This window comes from Taudactylus pleione, unplaced genomic scaffold (genome assembly GCF_031769625.1).
Source record: "Taudactylus pleione unplaced genomic scaffold, aTauple2 ptg000326l, whole genome shotgun sequence".
NCBI classification, from domain to species: Eukaryota; Metazoa; Chordata; class Amphibia; order Anura; family Myobatrachidae; genus Taudactylus; species Taudactylus pleione.
The window spans coordinates 5,002,313-5,020,405 of NW_028284727.1; the positions used below are offsets into that span (position 1 = coordinate 5,002,313).

At 46.7% G+C, this 18,093-nt stretch overlaps 1 protein-coding gene across 2 annotated transcripts in view; it reads right to left on the reverse strand.

The window, feature by feature from the left end:
• TRMT11 (tRNA methyltransferase 11) overlaps positions 1-18,093 on the reverse strand; it is a 103,640-nt gene that overhangs the window by 76,596 nt on the left and 8,951 nt on the right. The window contains exons 1-2 of one of the 2 annotated variants that reach the window (XM_088443101.1): positions 6,737-6,772; positions 3,926-3,991 (exon numbers count right to left, since the gene is read on the reverse strand). Coding sequence is in view for 1 of the 2 variants with exons in the window: in XM_088443100.1 (XP_088299226.1) it covers positions 3,926-3,991 (66 nt within the window). In the remaining variant the exon portion in view is untranslated. Of the gene's footprint in view, positions 1-3,925; positions 3,992-6,736; positions 6,773-18,093 lie in introns of those variants that run through there. The other variant, XM_088443100.1, reaches the window with a different exon arrangement.

The window sequence follows — 18,093 nt, forward strand, 5'->3', positions numbered from 1 at the left end:
GAACCCCGTATCCTCACATGTACCATCTGCTGTGATGGAGAAAGTGATGATTTATTCCAATTGATGTTCCTGTCGTGCTTTTGTAAGCAAGCTATGGTCAGTGGAAGATGGTCTCATAAAACAACCGGAGTCTGTGCCATTATTAGAGGGTCGTCCACATTTGGAAGAATTCTGAATCCCTGACACCTGAGATAGGCAGTCATGACTGCCATTATTTTGGTAAATACCTAGGAGGCCGTAGATAGGCCAAAGGGTAGAGCCTGAAATTGGTAATGTTGCTAAAGGTCAGAAAACCACAAAAATTGCTGGTGGGATGGTATAATAGGAACATGCAGATTTGCATCCTGAATGTCCAGGGAAACCATGTAATCTCCCGGCTCCATATCCACAATAATGAAATGGAGACAGTCGATACGAAACTTGGGTACATGGATAAACATGTTGAGGGTTTTTAGATTTAGTATAGGGCGATAAGACCCATTGAGTTTCTGAACCAGAAATAGATTGTAATAATAAACCCTTCCCTGTTGCAACACAGGAACCGGAACCATTACTCCTGCCTGCAGCAGGGAGTGAATGGCTTCCTGAAAGGCCAAGGCCTTGACAGAATCTGATGGGGGATCTGTGCAAAAACACTTCTGGGGAAGATGTCTACTGAAAGTGAGGAAATACCCCCGAGAGACCACTTCTCAGACACAGGCATCTGTTGTTGACGCCAATAATCTGCAAACTGAAGAAGTCAGCCTCTCACCCTGGGATCTCCCAGGAGGAGGCTCGCCCATCAGGCGGAGGGTTTGTTGTCGGTCTTAGAAGCTGGACGTCTTGGTGGCCCAGACCTCTTAGTTTTTCGCCTTGATATTTTGCAAAAACTATACATCTTAGAGGAAGGCTGTTCCCTTGCTCTCGTCTCTGAGAACTGAAGGACCTAAAAGAAACCTGCCTAGATTTTATAGTAGCCATAGATGGCAGACCTGCTGATCTTGAAGCCACCAGAGTAGCTATTATTTTATCCAACTCTGCTCCAAAAAGTACTTTTCCATAGAAGGTAAAACTTCCAGCGTCTTCTTTGATCCTGTATCAGCTTTCCAGGATCTTAACCAAAAGGCCCTGCGTGCCACTATTGAAGCTGCTGATGCTTTAGAAGCTAAAATTCCAGTATCTACAGCAGCTCCTCCCAGATAGGAAGCTGCTTCCCGTATATGGGAGATATACATCATCTGTTCTCTGGTAGCATTTGGTAAAGAATTTTCCAATGCTCCCATACATTCTTCAACAGCTTTGGCAACCCAGGCTCCAGCCGTAGCTGGACAAGTAACAGCTCCAGATGATGAAAAAATTGTTTTAAGACATGCTTCAATCTTTTTATCAAAAAAGCTAACTTAGTAACTACCGGTCTACTATCAACATTAGATGGTGCCATACTCTGACTAGAAAGGCCATAAACATCCTTCCAAGAAGGATGCATAGGCGGTGCAAACATAGCATACTGTAGACTCCCCATCCATATAGGCATTGTGGGAGCAGCCATACGATCCACCACCTGCTTCATTACCTGGGACAAAGAGCAAACCCAAGATGGCTCTTGTCCAGAGTCCGGTAAAGTGGACTGGTGAGGTGGCACTTTATAACAGACAACACATAAACCATCCTTTACATCCTGAGGGGACACATAGGCCATACATGATTTACATGAAACCAGCACAGGTGGCTCCATCTCCTGTTACCCTGTTGACATGGTCAATAAAGGTAATAATTGCAATGTTATGTGACAGCCTTCACAAGATCTTAAATTAATGTGAAGTACTCAGAAGAAACCTCCACTCCCAAAAGGATGGAGAGAAAAAAAAAAGTGATAGTTATAATTGACAGACAGAATTAAAAGACAGTGTCAATGCAGCAGCTAGCAAACAGTTACATACAATGCATATGTAATATAATTACAATCGACTCTAAATCAACTACACAAGCACAAAGGAATGGTAGGATAAAGAGCACATTATACCTTAACCAAGGGAGAGGAATGCAGGAAGGCTGACCCAAACCCTCCTGAGACCATACTGAAGGACTGCGCCTGGGTAGGAGCTGCCGGGGGAGCGCCTACCTCCACTAAGCTGCGTTAACCAGCCGGGTACACTGGCCTCATGGCAGCAGAGACGTCTGCTGCCGATCACCAGGCCCTGACAGCAGCGGCTTCAAGTGCGTCTCTAACTCCAGAAGCAAGGACTGCCACGTGCGATTCCCCATAAGCGAGGAATTGCCCTACCCGAAATCTCCGTGTGCCCGGTTGCAGTCCGCGTTGCAGCATTGCTCCTAGCAAGCTCAGCCGCAACCCGCCGAAATCACCAGTCCAGTTACTGATGTTGCGGCCCGGCGGAGGTTGATGGAGTCGCATTTTCTGCGTCTTAATACAGACGCCAAATACTGCTGACTCAAACATAATGAAATAAAATAAAACATAAAATAAAAGCTTAGGTGTGCCAGAGCAGTCCCGTTACAAAGGTGCGCCTTGATCCTGCTCCACCAAACGAACAACTGAAGTCCTATGGCTAGGGGCGGGATATATATGGAGGAGGACCAGGGGCATCCTGGGAGCTGAAACTTTAACTGTTTGGTGCCTGGTCTCCAACCATAATATCCCCACGGTATCCCTGTGGATCCCTATGGACCCTGAAAAAGAAACACTGAATTCTGTCCCCATTGGGGAGACCACAATACCTTAGCAAGTCATGCCCAGAGCTCTCATAGAGCCAAAATCAAAGACCAAGACACTAGATTGTGTGGCTTGAGCACCACTAAGTTCAGGCACTGACTGAGCAGTTTCCTGGTTATAGTGCACTGATTCTGAGTTGGCTGCATCTGCTTTCTGTACGACTGGGGCAACCTGCTTACTGGTTTATGCTACAGTAACGCGAGAATCCGCTTGTTGCATACTAAAATTCCATGTGACTGCATGTGGAAGCCTACCCTGCCCACTGTTCCTACATCCACAGCTGTCATCATTAGTATCAGGACTTAAACCAGCCCCATGCTGGGTGCAAAAGATCCATCTGAAACAGACGTCGCATCTTCTTCTTTACGCTACGATCAAGCAAAGAATTCAGCCGACATGCCCCCGACACTCCCGTGAGACAGAAGAGTTCTGTGCAATCGCATTGTCACCACCCAGTTACCATCCACTTCACGAAAACTGGATGGCTCAATCCGTACACACTAGCGATCTCAGTCCATGTGCGCACACCTGAGCCAGCTCATGTGCAGGAGATTTATTTTGCTGATGCATGACTCAGCTACAGCAGACAAGATCTGCCAATCTTGTACACGATCCGGCGGCATATCGTTCAGTGTTTATGCCTGAACAATATGTCGTTTGTATCCGTATACGATGTTGATTACCAAGTGAAAAAAAAAAACTGCAACCCCCCCCCCCCAAAGCACAAACAGCCCTGGGCTTTTGAGACCCAGTACAGGTAAATACAGGGGACAAAAGACGTCAGGGTCCCCTGTATTTAGCACAACCATCACTGAGCTCTGAGCTGGTCCTGGTCCTGGAAATACTGAGCCTCTGTCATCGCGCACAATCTAAAGATCGGTAAATCGTGCTCGATAGATCTTGTGTCACATTGTGTCGTGGAGAATTCAATGAAACTCGCTCACGATATTGCATCGTGAGCACATCGTCTAGTGTGTTGGCACCTTAAAAGTGATCTGAGAAAAACTGGAAAATTTTAGACATACCTGGGAATCTGTCATGTGCCCACCAATATGGTCACTGTGACCTGTTACAGTGGCCAACTGCACAGTGCAAGTTTTATTTTCTACATATTTTCGACACTTTGTCATGGTGCATATCTAGTTTTCATTTCATACTTTCATAAATTGGTTATAAAGTAAAAATCCAATACCTATTAAATACACTTCTCCATACCTTTACATGGTTATCTTGAATTATATTGCAACTGCCACAATAAAGGGAGATCAAAGACTGGATTTCCTGTGTGAGGAAATAAAATATAAGCAATTATCAACTGTAAGTACAAAGAAATTAAAATCATGAAAGACACAACATAGCCATCAGAAGAATAATCTAGGAGAGCCCCTCACATCTTCTACTTTAGCGGTATTTTTTTTTTCAAATGTTCTCAAGCAAATTTGATGTGCAAGTCTTTTGGAATTCAGGACCTGATTCAGACCCGTTCACTAGTTGCGACTGCTCGCTCCCAGCATATGGAAATTCAGCTAAGTGACGTCAAGGCATCCCCTCACACAGCAAGACATAAGCACGCCCACTATGTCTTGACGAGTGATCACTTTATGTTTATAGATACCCACAGCCTGTCTTTAGCCACCCACTAGCGTACGTCATCTCCAGGAAGTATATACAACCTTCGGTACATTGGGAACCATCGGATCAGACAGCAGCGCTTGCAGTTGACTGTACCCTACCGCAAGCACTGTGAGCAGTTCTGTGTAAAAATCTACCAGGTGACAAGTACTATGACGCTGCCTGTTAATTATGCACGCCTCTGAAACAGCGTTTAAACACTCTGGCACGCCTGCGTCCGAAACTCCACTCCCCCGTTACTACTTCCCTGCTCGTTACCATCCTCAAACGGCCTCTCCTGTCACTCATTCCATTGGGCTGTCCTGGCAAGACAAGCGCCTCCCGATCGCTCGTACTAGTTTGCACACGCGCACTGCAAACTATGTACATGTGCACATTAGCAAACATCGTCTGCAACAAGCGGCCGCTTGCTAGGGAACGGGTCTGAATCAGGTCCTCAGTTGTAAATCACCTCTCCTGGTAACTTACAACTAGGGATGTGCAGGCTCGGATAGGTTCGAATTTGCATGCCGAGTTCGGATTTTTCCCTCCAAAAATCGGGTCTCAGAAAGAGGCAAAACATCATCTTTCATGGACTTTTGGCCATGAAAGATGACGTTTTGCCTCTTTCTGAGACCCGATTTTTGGAGGGAAAAATCTGAACTCGGCATGCAAATTCTAACCTATCTGAGCCTGCACATCCCTACTTACAACTAAAAGACCAACTGAAGCGTAGAACCATTTATGACCCCCATTACCACTGTGATGAAAAACAAAAAGATGTACTACTATCTATCAAGTTATGTCCAAACATAACCAATAACTAATAAAACCTACTGGAAATATTTCCAATAGGTGTTTATGCAGTCTAGGTGGTCTATTTACTAAAGTGCGGGTTTATAGAAGTGGAGATGTTGCCCATAGCAACCAATCAGATTCTAGCTATTATCTTCTAGAAGGTGCTAGATAACTAAGTAGAATCTGATTGTTTGCCATGAGCAACACCTCCACTTCTGTAAACTCGCAATTTAGTCCCTCTGCCACCTCTTTCAAGGTTTTTTTTTCACTTTGGGAGCCCCACTCAAAGCAGATGAGTTGGATTCATCGTCCGCATTTTTAAAGTACATATGGATGACAAGTCCCACTCGTCATCCACAGCAAAGGGAGTTAAACGGTCTAGGTCTGCCAAAAAAGAGGCAACATTTTCAAACATACATCACACTTTGATTTAAATACAGTTATTACATTTATAATACTTGCTAACCCACATAATGGGGCTGGGGGTGCACGTTTTATATTTACAATTTAACATTTTGCAGCCAGAAAGCAAGTAAATAACAATTTTGTTTGGGACAAACAAAATAAAATTACAGGTTGAGTCTCCCATATCCAAAGTGCTTGGGACCAGGGATATTTTGGATATCGGAATATTCCGTATTTTGAAATATTTGTATACCATAATTAAATATCTTGGGAATAGGGCCCAAAGCTAAACACAGACTGCATTTATGTGTTATATACACCTTATACACACAGCCTGCAGGTCATTTTATACAATATTTTCAATAATTTTGTAGCCCAAAGAAAGTTTATGTACATACATGAAATTCATTTATGTTTCATATACACCTTATACATAGAGCTTGAAGTAAATTTTATACAATATATTTAATAATTTTGTGCCTTAAATCAAGTTTGTGTACATTGAACCATCAAAAAGCAAAGGTTTTACTATATCAGTCATGGTAAAAATATTCCGTATTATGGAATATTTGGATATGGGAGACTCAACCTGTACGTATAATTTGCCCTGGAGGACTCTAATATATCAATTTACACTTAGCAATTTTATTTTATTATTATCATTGTTTGTTTATATAGCACCAACACGTTGCCTAGGGATTACTAGGTTATTTATTGGCAAATATTCCTGTTATGTGAATGAAGATATTAACACACTCTGCCTGTAGTCACGTTTGCATTATAATTTCCACTGTGAGTGAAGGATTAAACACCCCCAGTTACTAGATAAATAACATTCCCACAGCTAGGCCGTGTCAGTGTGGTGCCCGCTGATCACACGCTGAATACATGCCAGCGACGCTCCTCCCACTGTACTGCCGTGTCTCTTTCTGTTACTTGTTGTGGGATGAACACTCACTGCCGGGAGAATAAATGCCGTATTCATGCGCATCTCCGTGAGTGCTGGGCACACCCCTTAGAGTGATGGAAATGGGGGTGTGGCACGACACCATGCCCCCTTTTCGTCGCACAAATGTCCCCTCTGTCATGATCGGCATCCTGCACCCTCATGTGTACAATAAAATTGTTTTCCAAAAAAAAGTAGTAAAGATATATGTAAAACTTGGCAAGACACGCTTCACTTTCCAAACTAGCAGGACTAAGTATACTCACCCATTGGGGATTCAGTAACAGTCTCTTGTGGAGAATGTTTAACTTCTGCACTCTTAATACCACTGTGCTTCAGTGTTAAAAACACTGTGTGGATGGTGAAATTCATCTACGGCACAAGAAATGGCCATTACTGAATTGCCAAAGGAGCGAGTATCTCATAAATGATTGTTATCCTAAATACCAGACCCCTGCCATTCTTGTAACTAGACAGAAGGTGTTATCTATTTTTAAGCATGAATGCAGTTGCCAATTTTTGAGGCTGCAATAAGCGCTATTTTTTATTTAATCTATGGTATGTTGTTCTGCACAGATAAGTGGCCTATCCATTAGACGGGTTTTTGAACGATCCGACCAAAACCAGGTTTTGGTCGGAACGGTCAGAAAGTCGTCTAATGGATAGCCGGCAAGGACCAGCGATGCGCGTGCACGCTGGGTCCTTGCCGACTATCTGTGGAACATGCTCGTCAACCTCATGACAATCGTCAGGTTCCACATGTTCGCAGATAGGTCGGTCTCCTGCACTGAATAACATTCAGTGCGGGCACTGCACCTAGACGTCCTGAAGGACTGAACGCTAGTCGTTCAGTTTTTCAGGCCGCCTAATGGATAGACCCCTTTAGTCAGTATTGACTGCTTATCTAATGTTTTTGTGCTAAGTGTGTTTTTTACAAGCGAGTGTGTGTGTATTAATCCTTAGATATAATTCAGAAACAGGAGAGCATTCTACATTGAACCACTGCTATAGAAAAACATCATCCAACACTCCTGTGAGCTCGTTACTCTACACCACCTCATACACCTGATTTGCATACTGCCTGGACATTGCCCAATGAACTCTTTGCAAACCATGCCTCATAAAACTGTTTTATCACAATGTTTTGTAACTGTATGTGACCTCACCTTCAACCCATACTAGCCAGCTACAGTACCTCACAACTACCTCTCACAAGTGCTCACTTTCTTTTATTTACAATGGTTTAAGCATAAACTTTACACTTTCATCATTCAGATACCTCGTTACCCCAGTTTAGCAATCTTATTAATCTCCTCTGCCCTGTAATGTCTGACTCAGCAACCATTATCCAATTCCTCCTCTACCATCTTACTAACGGCCTGATTCCGAGATTTAAGCAATGCCAATATTGACGCAGATCGAGCGATTGTTAGCCATTGCACTTGCATGTAATCCGCACAGCTCACGTGCAACAATTGTTTTGCAATTACGCAGAGTACTCAATTGTAAAGTAAGTGACAGGTAGTCAGTGTTCGGGGGAGGTAATGGGGGTGGTTACAAAAACGCAGTGTCACGATCCTCACTTATGTTTTACTAACAGTCCTGTGACTTACCTCTGCAACCTGCTCTGCAGATCAGGATATCCAGATTGCCTGCAGGCTGCAGCACGTCTGTGTTGCGCCGCCATGACACTTTCAGTCAGCTGACCGCTGATCCTCCAGTCTCTGTTTCTGCAGCGGTCACATGATTCCATGCACCACTCAGCACCTGGTTCCCTTTCTCCAATCATTCACTACAGCAGACACCTGAACCTGTTAGCCAATCAGTGCTCAGGCACTACTCTATAGAGACTTCCTGCTTCACAGTCTGGTTGTCAGTGCAATGTCTTCCACAGCCCTGCCTGTGTCCAGACTACCTGTGCTCCTCAGATACCTGTTCCTGAGTCCTTTACAGTGGATGTTGCGCCCAGTTCCTGTGCGGTCACAGTTCAGCAAATCCTCTGTACTATTCTTATTAAGTCCAAGTCCAGTTCAGTCCAAGTCCAATTCAGCCCACGTCGCCTGAAATGATGTCAGTAGAGCCACCCACAAACGGCAGGCGTTCCTTCGGGAACACCTCCGTTTGTCCAGCCACCCCCCCTCCCCGCCTACAAAACGGGGCGAGCTGTCGATCAACATCGACAGCCGCCCCGTTTTGTAGCGAGCCCCGGAGCAAGTGAAGTTCTCACTCGCTCCGGGCTCATGAGTGCGCACTGGCAGACCATCGACCCGCTTGCGAGCACTATGCGCACGCAAGCGGGTCTGAATCAGGCCCATAATTTTCAAATTCAGCAGAGTAAATAGCACATCGATTTCAGAATATCCAAATTCATAACAACAGCTCTATATAGGGCAATTCTATACGTCCAGGACAGGAAGGAGGGATTGTCAGCTGTGCACGGCTGATCTCCCACTGGCGTCAGAAAGCTCTAACCACTTCACACATCCCCCGCTGACATCTTGTCAGTGGTCAGGTACATTCCTCTTTTCCAAGCTCTCTCACAGCACTGTAGTCTGTTAGGTATACGCTGCTATGTTGTAAATAGCGTGCCCTGCCGCTTCCCGGTCTGCAGCAGAAGCATTCATTACTTTCTTCCTTAGCACTAGAACACCCAATTGTACTCTCATTGTGCAACCTATGTTCAATCAAGTTGCAGAAAAGCAGATGCGATGCGGTGTTAGTGGTGCTGCGATTTTTCACTTACCTTATCCATGGTGGATGATAAAAAATTACCACATTGTGTTTATGAATGTTTAAACTGCAGAAATCACGATTTCAATGTATAATACAGCACATTGGTTTAAACTCAATGCAGGCAGAGAGAAGGGATATAAAAATAGAAATAATATGAGATATGGTAAGAACTTACCTTTGTTATCTCTATTTCTACGAAGTCCATAGGGTTCCACAGGATACCTTGGGGGTATAGGCGATGGCGGCAGACATCCAGGCACCACAGAGTTAAAAACTTCTCCATCCTCCCACGATGCACTGGGGTCCCTCTCCTATACCCCGCCCCTGAGCCTCAGGCACTCAGTTTCGTCACAAGCCATAGGCCGGAGGAGGATAAAGAGAGAGAGAAGAAAGTCTGGAACACATAAGAATCACATTCTCACCAGAGGGAGACGGAAAAACCGGTGACCAGAACCACAGCCCATCTGCAGTACAGGTGCGACAGGGTGGGAGACCTGTGGAACCCTATGGACTTCGTAGAAATAGAGATAACAAAGGTAAGTTCTTACCATATCTCATATTTTCTACATCAGGATCCATAGGGTATCCACAGGATACCTTGGGGATGTCCCAAAGCAGTATCCTTCAAGGGTGAAGACGCTCCTGTGCTGAGGAGAATCCGTCGCCCGAAGGAAGCATCCTGAGAGGCATAGGTATCAAAAGCGTAATACCATACGAAAGTATGGACAGATGACCACGTGGCTGCCTTGCAAAGCTGAACAGCTGAGGGGCCACATCGAGAGCTGCCCACGAAGGACCCACAGACCTAGTGGAATGAGCCTTAACAGAAGATGGAACAGGAAGGCCCTCGTGAGCAAAAGCTTCAGAGATAGCCAGTCGAATCCATCCTGCCAATGTTTGTTTAGTGGCAGGTCAACCTCTTTTATGGAAGCCATAAAGGACAAACAAAGAGTCTGACTTCCTATAGACAGAAGTGCGGTCCACATAGATTTTCAAAGCCCGCACCACAGCCAAGGTGGCCTCACCAACCGAAAGGTCCAGTGAAGTAAACTATGGTACAATAATTTCCTCGTTGATATGGAAACTAGATACCACCTTTGGAAGAAACCCAGGACGAGTGCGCAGCACAGCCCTGTGTCTATGAAAAATTAGAAATGTAGGTCTGCATGAGAGAGCTCCCAATTCTGAAACCCTTCTGCTCAAAGCAATAGGCAGAAGGAATACAGTCTGAATGGGTAGCCATTTCAAATCCACTGAGCCCACTGGTTCAAATGGCGGTCCTTGAAGAGTCTTCAAGACCACAGCCAGATCCCATGGTGCCACAGGTGGAATAAAGGGAGGTTGAATGAGAAGCACCCCTTGCATAAAGGTGCGGACATCAGGAAGCATAACAATCCTACGATGAAACCACACTGAAAGTGCAGACACCTGTACCTTCAGGGAAGCTAGGCGAAGACCCTGGTCTAAACCCGCCTGTAGGAAGGCCAGAACCCTGGACAATCTGAACACCTGAGGAGCATAACCTCTAGTGCGACACCACTGGAAGAAAGCCCGCCACACTCTATGGTAGATGTTCTCAGATGAAGGCTTCCAAGCTCTCAGCATGGTGTTGACCACAGAGCTGGAGAGAGGGCAGTATCAATAGCCCCGCCATCAAAGACAGCCGACTCAAGTCCGGATGAAGGCAAGGACCCTGAGACAGCAGGTCCTGACGTTGAGGCAACAACAGCGGAGTGTCCATTGAGAGACCCTGAAGTTCAGTGTACCAGTGCTGCCTGGGCCACGCTGGATCAATCAGCAGTAGCATGCCGTCTTCTTGCATGAATTTGCGTATCACTCGAGGAAGAAGGGAGAACGGAGGGAAGAGGTATGCATACTGGAAGGTCCACTTGACCGCCAGAGCGTCCACTAGACAAGCCTTTGCGTCTCTTGTTCTTGACTCGAACATCGGCAGTTTGTTGTCGTGTCGTGAGGCCATGGAGATCTATCTCTGGAAGGCCTCACTTGTTCACCAGTAGCTGACACACTTCCTGGTGAAGAGACCAATCTCCTGGATGCACGTCTTGACTGCTGAGAAAGTCTGCTTCCCAGTGGAGAACTCCTGGTATGAACACTGCTGATATTGCGGTGAGATACTTTTCCGCCCATACTAGAATGCGGGACACCTCTGTCAGAGCCGCCTGACCGAGTCCCTCCTTGGCGGTTTATGTATGCCACCGTGGTGGCGTTGTCCGACTGTACCTGCAAAGGTTTTCCCTGCAAGACCTATCTTGCTTGCTGGAGAGCCTTGAATACTGCCCACATTTCAATATGTTTATTGGAAGAGCAGCTTCTACCGATGTCCACCTTCCCTGAAAGAAGTGTGGACCCATCACCGCTCCCCAGCCCTGGAGACTGGCATTCGTCATCAGAAGGGCCCAGTCTGCGATCTAAAAGGGACGCCCCTTGTTCAGGTGAACCGTCTATAGCCACCAGGCCAGAGATAATCGCACCTCCGGGGAAAGCACCATAGTCTGTGTCTTTATCCTTTGGGGCGACCCATTCCATCTGGAGAGGATCAACTTCTGCAGAGGTCTCGAGTAAAACTGGGCAACCTCCACCATGTCGAACATGGATACCATGGGTCCCAGTAACCTCATTGCCGAGTGAATAGACACCCGGCAACTCTGCAGGAAAAGACGGACCTTTGCCTGTAACACAGAGATCTTTTCTCCCGTCACCAAGATCCTCTGATGTTGGGAATCCAACAGAGCTCATAGATGGAGCATCCTCTGAGATGGTACCAGGGAGGACTTCTTCCAATTTATCAGCCAGCCGCGAGACTGCAATATCGAGACTGTTAGTTGCAGATGGCGCAGAAGTTTCTCTGAGGACTCAGCCAGTAACAGGAGATCGTCCAGATAAGGTAACAGGCGGACTCCCTGCAACCGCAGGTGAGCTGCCATAACGGCCATAACTTTGGTGAACACCCGAGGTGCTGTAGCCAAACCGAAGGGCAGAGCCTGAAACTGGAAGTGGTCCTTGACCACTGCAAATCTGAGGAAGCACTGGTGTGCTGGGACAATAGGAATATGCAGGTAAGCATCCTGAATATCCAGCGACACCATGAAATCCCCCAGGTTCCACTGCTAAAATAATGGAACGCAGGGTCTCCATCCTGAACCAAGGAACCCTCAGAAATTTGTTGAGGGATTTGAGGTTGAGTATTGGCCGGTAGGACCCATTGGTTTTCTGCACCAGAAAAAGATTGGAGTAATACTCCAATCCCTTGTGAGACAAAGGAACTGGCACTATAAAGAGCATCGAGTGCATTACCTTCTTGAGTTCCTGGGCCTTGTCCTGATTGGACGGAAGGCCCGTGGTGAAAAACCGGCTGGAAGGCCTCCTGCGGAAGGAGAGGGCGTACCCCTGAGAGACCACTTCTCCGACCCATGTGTCTGAAGTGGTCAAACACCAGCTTTTTGGGCGAATTTCAGAAGTCTGCCTCCCACTTTGAAGTCAGGCCGAAGGTTTGTCATCGGACTTGGGAGTGGGACATCTGGTACTCCAGGCCTGCGTCCTGGGCTTTGCAGGTTTCTTGGTGGCAGTCCTTCTAGGAAAGGACTGTACCCTGGGTCTGTTCTGCGTTCTATAGGGCAGAAAGGACAAAAAACCCGCTCCTGATGGGACAGTAGTGGAAGACAGACACGCCGACTTAGCTGTTGCCGAAGTAGCCACAATTTTGTCTAGATCAGGGCCAAACAGCACTTCTCCAGTGAAGGGTAACCCCTCCAAACCTTTTTGGAATCAGCATCCGCCTTCCAAGAACGCAGCCACAGGATACGATGAGCCGCCACTGCTGCCGAGGAGATCTTGGACGCCATGAGGCCCATATCTAAAGCTGCCTCATTAATGTAGGTAGCTGAGTCCCTTAAATTACCCACCAACTCCACCTGTTCAGGTGACGAGTCTGGGTCCAGGGATGCCTCCAAGGTATCAGCCCAGTGCTCCATAGCTCTTGCCACCCAGCACACGGCCAAAGCCGGTCTGGACACGCCTCCTGCAAGGGAATATTTCTACCCTGCGATCCGTTGGATCCTTTAAGCAGAACATAGAGGGCATAGGCAACGTAGCACTCTTTACTAGACGTGTAAATCCACTTGTGGCGGGTTATTACATTTTGCAAAATAATTATCTGCAAAAGGGTATGCCACCGCAAACCGTCTAGGGGGCTGGTAACGCTTAACCGGCGTTTTCCACGCCTCCTCTAAATGATCCACTAGCTGATCAGATAGGGGAAACACTGTAGTATCACTTTTAATATCCTTGAAAAAGGCATATTTTGATTTAGCTACAGGAGGAGCGACATGCTCAATAACCAAGGCCACCGCACGTGTGAGCCATCATCTGTCGTCACAGCATCCTGATCTTGATGAGGTTGCAGCAGATGCTTCTGCGCCCGCACAGACGACTAGCCCTGTAACACCTCTGACAGCTGTTGTACTGAGGTAGACAGTGAATTAGCCCACGCAGGTTCATGGATGACCTGAGGGGACGACAACGGGAAACTCTGAGGTACGATTAACTGTTTAGGAAACCCCTGCATAGGGGACGACACCATAGACTGCTGTGAGACCCCCATCTGGGAACACGCAGAGGTTGTCATTAACTGGCCCACCAGGATAGTAAATGCCGTAGCAAAACAAGCCCATGGTAGCTCCTGCACAGGTGTAGTGACAGAAATCGGCCGTGCCACCGCAGGCAGGCCTTACATAATCCATCAGAGTTACCATCACCCTCTGCCAGTGGTACCTTGCATACAGTACACTGAGGCGGAATGGGGAAAATCATGCTCACTGTCAGACATACTGAGTGTGTGACCCGGAGCTGTATGTGACCACCGCACTTCACAACAAGTTGTATAGTGAGGTATAAATCCTCCTTGCAACACCGCACCGCAAGGGCTTGTTAGCAGAGAAGAAAAACAGGGATAGGGAAAATAGCTGACAGTATGTGAAAGTAACAGACAACAGCGCTAGCCCAAAGTCACATACAATGCAGAATATTGAAAACCCTGCAGTATCTGCGCTTCATCAACTAACCAGACCTCAGCCTGGTAGGAAACAGAGCTGCATACACTGGCCTTGCACCGGGGGATAGGTATGCAGGGGGACCCAAGACCACGATGCCCGCGTTAACAACTTCCAGCAGTGTTTGCCACATGTATTAAAATGGCCACCGAGGAGCAGAGGGAGGGCTGGTCCGGAGGCGGAGCGCATGCAGATGCCTAACCACCTTGTGGAGAGGCTGTGTGCAGCGGGGGAGGCGCAGGCTGCTTAGCAGGGAAAGCGTGCTCCCCTGGCATGCATTTAACCCCTGGGACGCTGGACATTTACTGTTTCTGTCCAGTCCTCAGTCCCAGGGGGTAGCGGAAAGCGCAGGGATCAGTAGCCTGGTTCCACACTGCAGCCAGTCCCCAGGGCTGGGACCCACCACGGGACCTTGCCGCTTACCTGAACCCCCGTAAATCCGGCCACAGCCCGGGCAACTGGGGCCACTGCTAGCTGTGACCCCAGTCACCCACCAGCATCCCCGGATCAGTGTCGGCGTTCTGGTACCAGCGGGGTGTAGAAGCGATGACATGGACGTCAGTACAGACTGTCCATGTTGTCTGCTCGTTAGATGTGCAGCCACAGCTGCATTGAAGAACTTCAGGGGCCTGCAGACCCCCACTCTGTACGGTGCATCCGACTTCGGCGAGGCACCGACGAAAACTGAGTGCCTGAGGCTCGGGGGCGGGGTATAGGAGAGGGACCCCAGTGCATCCTGGGAGGATGGAGAAGTTTTTAACTCTGTGGTGCCTGGATGTCTGCCGCCATCGCCTATAACCCCATGTATCCTGTGGATACCCTATGGACCCCGATGTAGAAACCATAGATGTGGTTGTGTCAATAGAATTGCCCTATATAGAGCTGTTGTCATGACTTTGGATATTCTCAAATCAATGTACTATTTACTCTGCTGATGCCAGAATTTGAAAATTAAGTTTTGTCTCAGGATAAACCTGTAAATTATATGAATATTGATATAATATATCCATTAAATTTTTGTTTTTGATATCTCGCCGAAATTCTCTTATTACCCATAATTTTTCATGGGAAAGGAGCTACTGGACTTTGAACTACACCCATAAATTTTTATGGGAATAGAGATTTTTTTCGCTCTCTTAGAATTATATGTATTAATATGTTTATTTGTGAGTATGTTTTGTAAGTGGCTTTGCAATATGTAATATATTAATAAAAGTTAAGTTTTAATATTTCTATATAAGAGTGCCCCCACAAAGGAGTCTTCTTTATTGTCCTGCTGCACAGGGTAATTAAAATGTGAACGTATTTGAGTATTTCTTACTTCTGGGGTCCACCACCAAATTCATTTATAGTAGAGTAATTTACCCATTAATTGTTTTTATTTTTGTTTTTTCTCATATATCTTATAATTATTTTCTGTGCGGAATTTCCTTTTTCTATATGAGCATCTTACACTTACCCAGAAGGCTGATGGCCATCTGAATGTGAGCCTGATTCAGAACCGGATGCCCTTTCAGAGCGCTCGCTCTGAATCGGGGCGTTTTTTTTTGTCTCGGCCTTCTGGCCGCTCGCATAGCTGTGGGTGACCACCAACAGCTTTTGCGAGCTGCCAGGTGGTGGTCGATGGTCACGACCATCGGGGCTTGCGACGAGACCCTTGTGGTAGGGTCTCGTTCCCGCAAGCCCCGGTGAGCTTCCGGCTCTAAATAGAGCCGGAAGCTCACCACTGACATCACTGGTGATGTCAGTGGTGTCTCCCACAAACGGCAGGCGTTCCTTCGGGAACGCCTCCGTTTGTGTAGCCACCCCCCCTGCCCGCCTCCAAAACGGGGCGAGCTGTCAATCATAAATCGACAGCCGCCCTGTTTTGGTGCGAGACCTGTACAAACGGAGCGCCCGTCGCTGGCCAGGTCTTGCGCATGCGCACGCCGGAGCTGGCTCCGGCGTGCACTTGCGCAGTGGGGGACTATCGACCCGCCTGCGAGCGATGTGTGCTCGCGAGCGGGTCTAAATCAGGCCCAGTGTTTCATGTTCCCGGTTTTGTGCATGAGCGGCGGATGTGAGATGCTTTCAGTGGGAGTCTCTTTGCACTGGACGGCAAGTGAGTCATTGGCATATTTTCGCAGCTGTGATTGCATTACCGTACATCTCTGAATCAGGCCCTAATATCACAAGCCCTCTCCCACACAATTTCTACCCACCTCCCCAATCTAGAGTAGCTGTGTTCTACCTTTATCAGATTTACTTTCCTTGCCTGTAGCTTAAAATGGTGTGCCGCTAGGCCTTTAAACTAATTGCTACTATACCCTAAAGCTGGGGTACACCAGGGCTGGATTAAGGCTTGTGGTGGGCCCCAGGCCACATGAAGACAGGGGCAAACTCAGGATTTTCTTGGAGTTCTAAATATAAGTATACATATATAAACACACACACACACACACACACACATATACATATATATTCTCATACACTCACACATAAACGGTATACATACACACCATAACACATATATACACACACGAAAACAGTACACATACATACTTACACGTAATGCAGCAGCTGCTGCAGGTATAGGTTGCACCAGGGGCCGGGCACCTCTGTTCATTAGGCTTGCTGTATGGGCTCCGTCCCTGACATGGTCAATGTAGGGGGGATCAATGTGTCGGTGGGGAAACCCCCCTGCATCTGCTAATGTAAGTGTAATGCCAGCCCATCTCCCTCCTAGAAAGCTGATACAGCAGCACTGACTGTGCTGCTGCATTCAGTAGAACAGCCTCGTCTGCTTGAGCCTCCACCCGGGAACAGGTGCAGCTGGACATCTGAGCTTGGCAGGATCACAATGACCCTGTGTGGGGGCCTGTCGCCCCCCCCCCTCTTAATCCGGCCCTGGGTTCAACTGAGAGATACAGTATGTACCCAGTTGATATGTAGTCACTGTGGGATTAGTTCCTTGTTTGATGAAAATTGAGCAGAGGTTTTTCCCACTTCTAAATCCCAATTACAGAAGTAAATAACCCAGATCCTTTTGATATTGTTACCGAAATGGGTACCGGACTCTAGACAGACAGTAATTAGTTAGACAATGTCTAGATAGACACCAGATTTTAGACAGTTAATAGTTAGACAAGGATAAAAGTTCGACACAGATAAAAGTCAGACACACTAAAGTTACACAAGTAAAAAGTTCGACAGGTACAAAAGATCGACAGGGTCAAAAGTTCGACATGAAAAAGATTGACACAAAAATGGTCGACTTTTTTATTTTTTGGATTAGGGTTAGGCACTTACTGGAGGGTTATGGTTAGGCACTTACCCAGACGGTTAGGGTTAGGCACAAAATTAAAAAAAAATTGTTGACCATTTTCATGTCGAACTTTTGACCCTGTCAAACTTTTGGCATGTCTAACTTTAATGTGTCTGACTTTTGTTTGCGTCTAACTTTCTTCCCTGTCTAACATCTGGTGTCTATCTAGACATTGTCTAACTACTGTCTCTCTCTTATACCACACACACTGAAACAGTGGCAATGTTCCCCAAGTCTGAAGGACTACCATTCCAAGTATGATTGGGGAGCCAAAAAAAGAAGAGAGCTACAGTGAGGTGCAGAATGATATACCCCTACTGAAGTAGAAACTGTTGTTGAACCCGTTGACTGTATGCCTGATCTTGAATTGAGAAAGTATATTTTTGTCCCAGAACAGATAAAAGACCATACTCTGGTAAAGGCTAGAGAGAATGTAGTAGTGGTCGATGGAAACCCAGTAGAGCTTGATAGTAGGTTGCCATACTCTCATATGGCAGTACTTCAAGATTTGTCCAAA